Genomic DNA, 6,000 nt, shown 5'->3' on the forward strand with positions numbered 1-6,000 from the left:
TGCACCCAGAGCTGAAAGGGGCATTTTTGGAAGAGTGATGAGTGTGGGATTTGGGCAGGACGTGGGCTGTTCTAGATTTAGTCGTACCGCAGGGATAATCGAAAGTTTTACAAGGCTGCCTGGATGGAATTTATATGTTGTGACTTAGGCAATTTAAAAGTGCCCAGAAGGTATCCAAAGTGACCAGATAACCACTGCAGACATAAAGTACAGACCCCCCCCCCCCCCCATACACACACACTCTCCCAGTGATCACTACCATAAAAATCGGAATAAAAACATTTTATAGGGAGTTATAGAAATGAAACAACGTAAAAGGCTGAGTCTAATCTCTGGTTAAACTCATCCGTACAAAGATCCCTGGAAACTTTCTCCTCTCTATCATGTCCCTTGCCCACACTTCCCAACTTACCCCAGACTGCAGCAGGGGACAGCAGCAGGCTGAGGAGGCAGCCAGCCAGGTGAAAGAGCAGCTGTCTTCTCCCCATTTCTTCTGTGCCTCAAATGGAAAAGTCTGCCAGAGCTGTCTGGATCCTGTTCAGCCCTCAAGGAAATGAATCACAAACTCTTGACAACATGACCCAGGGGCTGTGCTCACATCCACCTCTCTCTGTAGGGCTCCCAGCAGGAAGTGACTCCGCCAGGTTTGAATCACCGGTGGGGGGGTGTGCCCTCCACCCGGCTAGGGCACCAGCTTGCCCCCATCTCTCCAGCTAGAAAGGAAACCCTCCCTCTGGAATGGGCAGGGCTAGCTCCAGGCTACCTCCCGGGAAAGAGAGCCTCAAACTCGACTTCAGCTTCCAGATCTCTGCAGCTCTGAGCACCTTCTGCTATTTCGAAGTTTTACAAAAAAAACAAAACGATTCTGTTAAGAGAAATTGCTTGGTTAATGCGTGTCTTTGTTGAGAAATGGTCTGCTCTGTTGAATTCTGACTCTAGTACGAATCTATCTGTTTCTAGTGCATAACATATGTTCATGCTATATGTATATCCAGGGCAGGATTAATTCTTCGAGCCCCCCTGCCCTGCCCTGCCCACACCCCACCCATACCCCCACCCCCTTTATCTGTTTTCTTATTCACTTCTATTTCTTTTTTAAATTCAAAACAAAGATTAGCATACCAGTGCAGTTTTTCATCTCTGAACAAACCCCCTTCCTTCCCTTCCCACCTACTTATCCAGGACTTTAACTCTGAACTCTTTCCATATGTACCGTATTTTTTTTCACTCATATACCGCGCAACCGTGTAAAACGCGCACACGGGTATAGAGCGCGGGGAACAGAAATTTATGTAATAAAATTTTAATATAGCGCGCACACGCGAATACCGCGCATGCTAAAACCTCCTCCCGCCTACTCCGAACCGGCATCCTCCCCCCCCGCTCGCGTCACCCCCCCCCTCCCCCGCGATCCTACATCCCCCCCAGCACCGCAAAGACAACTCTTACCCGATTGGGCACCGGCACCAGCACCAATGCACAGGATGTGCCAGTGCCAGTGCCCGAAGATCCTCCCTCGTTGGGTTGGGCTGGGCTGGGCTCCGGCATTCCCCCTGTGAACCGGCATCCTCCCTCCCCTGCTCGCGTCACCCCCGCCCTCCCCCCCCCCCCCCCCCGCGATACTACATCCCCCCCCCAGCACCGCAAAGACAACTCTTACCCGATTGGGCACCGGCACCAGCACCAATGCACAGGATGTGCCAGTGCCAGTGCCTGAAGATCCTCCCTCGTTGGGTTGGGCTGGGCTCGGCGGTGCGAGAGAGATCCTCCTTCTTCCTGTGCCGGGCTGGACTAGGCTTTGAGCATTTGCGCATGCTCAAAGCCTTTTGGTCTCGCTCTCTCGGAGCGTCATGAAGTTCTTCAGCTAGCAACAGCATTTACAATTCGCTGCTGTTGCCAGCTTCGGGCCTTCTTCTCTGTCAGGTCCTGCCTTCATGGAAACAGGAAGTAGGCAGGATCCAGCAGAGAGGAAGGCTTGAAGCCGGCAACAGCAGTGAATTGTAAATGCTGTTGCTAGCTGAAGAACTTCATGACGCCAGGCCGAGCACCCTGGACAGACTGCTACTCTCCCCTCCTATCTCTCCCTCCCTCCCATCTCGAGACTCTAAACAGCACCGCTTCACTCTAAGCAGGCTGCTTCGCGGCTTTTTCCTGCCAGTGATTCCCTCTGGCGTGTCACTGATGACGTCAAGAAGTCCTTTTATGCACTAAGGAAATTAAAGACCATTAAAAAATATTTCGACCCTTTATCTTTTAGACTACTAGTTCAGTCATTGGTTCTATCTATATTGGACTACTGCAACATCATTTACTTGGGTATACCTAAAAAAACAGTGAGAAAATTAAGAATAGTGCAGAACACGGCCGTCCACTTAATATTCAGATTGAAGAAAAGCGCGCATGGGGAAGGGGTAAAATGCGGACCTCACGGACCTTATGGACCTCGCGGATCTAAAACTGCACGTCCTTAAAAATCTGAGGTCCGCCTTTTTAGCTTATTTCACCGCTTTCCCTGCACGCTCAGCTCAGGCCCCCAGCTCTGCCTTTCCTAATGGCTAAGGAGGGAGGAGGCGCACCGTGGCTTTTGCTAATTAGCCCGATCGTCCCTTCCTCCAGATCTCTCCCTCCGCACTGATTCTGAGAGCCCCAGCGATATGACACTGGATGGCAAATAGCTGGGGGGGGGGGTTTAAAAAAATGTGTGCAAAGGTCTGCAGTGCATCTGACCTCGTGGACCTCACGGATCTGAACTGCACAATGCACATCCTTAAAAATCTGAGGTCCACGCTACTTTTAGTCTCTGGCTCTGACAGACCTCTATGACATTTTAGTCGCTGACGGATCCTAATGCTTTTCCCTCCCTATGCTGAGACTAAAAGTTGCACAGACCTCAGGACAAAAGTTTTGCCGCTAGTTTCAGCATAGGGAGGGAAAAGTATTAGGATCTGTCAGCGCTAAATTAGTCATCGAGGTCTGTCAGAGCCAGAAACTACAAGTGGCATGGACCTCAGATTTTTAAGGACGTGCGGTTTTATATCCGCGAGGTCCGTGTTTTACCCCTTCCCGCGAGCATGTTAGTCCCTACTACAAACTACTACACTGGTTGCCAATGGAGGCACGAATAATGTTCAAGTTCTCTTGCATTTGTTTTAAACTGGTTTGGGGAATGGCCTCTACCTATCTCTTACCACATTTCGAGCTACACATCCCCACTAGGACAACCAGAAATTGTAATCTTTTTGCCTATCCAAGGATCTCTGATTGCAAATACAGGTCCCTTCTGGACAGAACTTTTAAGTTTCAAACTAGTAAACAGCAGACCTGGCTAGGTAATTACATCAACGGAGCCCGGCTGACCTACGGCGCATTTTGGAAAGAAATTAAGACAGATTTTTCTCCTAATCAGATACCATTTTAAAATTAATAACACCATACTGATAACTTTGAGAAATATGTGTATTTTTACTATTTGTATTCTGTAATTCGCTGATTGTCCAGCTCTCTTCAGTGTAAACCGCCTAGAAGTCGTAAGATTGTGGCGGTATAGAAAAAATAAAGTTATTATTATAAAATAGCCCTATCTTTATCCAGTTTAATTTAGATGGTTAAGTATTGAATTTTGCACTTAATCCAAATTTCTACCTGAAACAATGGAGTGGCAAAAGGATTTGAACACTTTGCTGTTTATCAGCCTGCTTAATATGGAGATCTGAAACAACCCACCCCTCTGCAAGAACCTACCCCACCCCCCAAATCTAAAGTCACATATCTAGCCAAGCCTGCTCAGTACGTAAAGAGGACAAAAGGCTGGAAATAAATTGGCCTCAGCTTCTTTTACTGTACAAAAACCAGAAAGAAGAACAAAGGACAAATTGCAGATGTGATGTACAAGTTGGTTGTGAAAACTGATCTTTATTAAAGAAGGTTCCATGTAGCATTCAAAACTGAATAAAAATAAATAAATAAAAAAATGGTTCTCAGGTGTGAGTCCACAGGACCCGACACGGTCTGTGTTTTTGGAAAACACTCCTTCCTCAGGGGTCAAAATTCCAAATGCAGACTCATAGAACCAGACAAAACAAATGAAGCCTTGAGGCGCATGAAATCTATCCAGCAGCAGTGCGAAATATGTGGGCCAACAAAAACATTTGGAATTTTGGACTCCTGAGGAAGGAGTGTTTTCCGAAGCTCGGACCATGTCAGGTCCTGTGGACTCACATCTGAGAACCTTTTTTTTAATTATTTTTATTCAGTTTTGAATGCTACATTGAACCTTCTTTAATAAAGATCAGTTTTCACAACTTGTACATCGCATCTGCAGTTTGTCCTTTGTTCTTCTCTTTCGACTTTGAGCTGCAGTTCGTTTGGATATTGTTTTTTGTTCAGCAACCAGAAACATCCATGGAATAGCCTTTGTACCTGGGCTGTAGAGATAATTAAATACACAATTACAACTGAACTTAATCTGTGAACCCTCCAGCATCTACCTCCGTAGTCCTATGTGCATTTTGGCCACAAGACACCTTTTAATTTGAATTCTTCAAGAACTTTTTAGCTTCTGTTTTTAGCTTCCGTTCTTAGCCCATTTTTTCTACTTTTTGGCGGTGCCTTGGAGTACACGCCTACCTCAAAGTGATAGGCACCTACCATCTAATTAATTACAATTTAATTGCAATTTTCAATTAATAGCACCAATTAAGGCTTAAAAAAAAAAAAAATTGTTAAGCATCTAGACTGGCTACTATTTATTATTTCTATAGTGCTGAAAGGTGTACGCACAATAGACAGTCCCTACTCAGAAGGTCTTACAATATAATTTAGACAGGACATTTCAGGGTTGGGGAGATTATAGTGGGTATAGGTGTCTGACAGCAGTGAGGGGAGTTAAGAGTTGAAAGTAGTTTCAAAAAAGTGGGCCTTTAGCTTGGATTTGAACACTTCCAGGGACGGAGCATGATGTATTGATTCAGGCAGTCTGTTCCAGGCATACGGCTAGGCGTATCGATCTAGGCATCAAACTTTAGCCATCTTTTATAGAATCAGGGCCCTAATCCTCAAAACATAGGAGGTATAATTCAAATATTTAAGCCTGTAAGAGAATGTTTCTGAGGGATTGAGGCCCGGATTCTGAAAGCGGCAAAGTAATCGGCAGGCGCCTGAAGAAACGGTGCTGTCACTTGTCACTCTGATAATGGCGCTGTTCAGCATTGTGCCCCGAGTCAAAGGTAGGCGCTGGAAATGTAGGCTAGGGCTTTACAGGCCTCCATTTATGGTGCTTACCTTCAACGTAGAATCAAGCTTAGTGGCACCGAAAGTCAACCCCACCCATAACCATGTCTCTTTTGATGTTTGGTGATGTTCTGGGGCTCATAATCGAAAGAGAAAAATGTCCAAAAACTGGCCTAAGTCGGCACTTGGACGAACATTTCTCAAAAACGTCCAGGTGCCGATAATAAAAATGAGTTTTGGACGTATTTTTAAACGACCTAGGCCTTCATAGTGCCGCTCAACGTCCAAAGCTAAACAGGGCATTACAGGAGGCGTGTCAAGGGTGGGAGTTGGGCGGGACCTGGGCCGGCTTAGACTTAATCGTACAGCATGTAAAACCGAAAGTTTTACAACAGAGCTTAGACGGAACTTGGACATTGTGACTTAGTGACATGGTCTAAGTCACAAACACCCACCTAAACTCACCAGATAAGCACTTCAAACACATAACATAGACCCTCCACACACTACCCCAGTGATCACCAACCCCCCACCTCCATAAAAATTTTATTCACAACTTTAAATTTCAGCCTCCAGACCATCCATGACCAGCCTGGCATAGGAAAGCCTAGTCGTCCAGCCCAGAGGCAGCTTAAGTCATCTTGGGGGTGGGTTAGGGACTCATAGAGAAGAGGACCCATGCCCATAAGCCCCTGTAATCACTGCATTGATACTTAAACATGTGCACTGCCCTATACACCTCCAAAACTCTTTTTTACTGGCATATAAGTG

The 6,000-nt window shown here is 46.1% G+C and overlaps 1 protein-coding gene across 1 annotated transcript in view; it reads right to left on the reverse strand.

Annotated features, from left to right (window-relative positions):
• ITGB3 (integrin subunit beta 3) overlaps window positions 1-785 on the reverse strand; it is an 88,863-nt gene extending 88,078 nt beyond the window's left edge. The window contains exon 1 of the mRNA XM_033918966.1: window positions 413-785. Coding sequence (XP_033774857.1) covers window positions 413-488 — 76 coding nt within the window. The 5' untranslated portion in view covers window positions 489-785. The remainder of the gene's footprint in view (window positions 1-412) is intronic.
• Between the last annotated feature and the right edge of the window lie 5,215 nt (window positions 786-6,000).

The sequence above is a fragment of the Geotrypetes seraphini genome, chromosome 13 (genome assembly GCF_902459505.1).
Source record: "Geotrypetes seraphini chromosome 13, aGeoSer1.1, whole genome shotgun sequence".
NCBI lineage: Eukaryota > Metazoa > Chordata > Amphibia > Gymnophiona > Dermophiidae > Geotrypetes > Geotrypetes seraphini.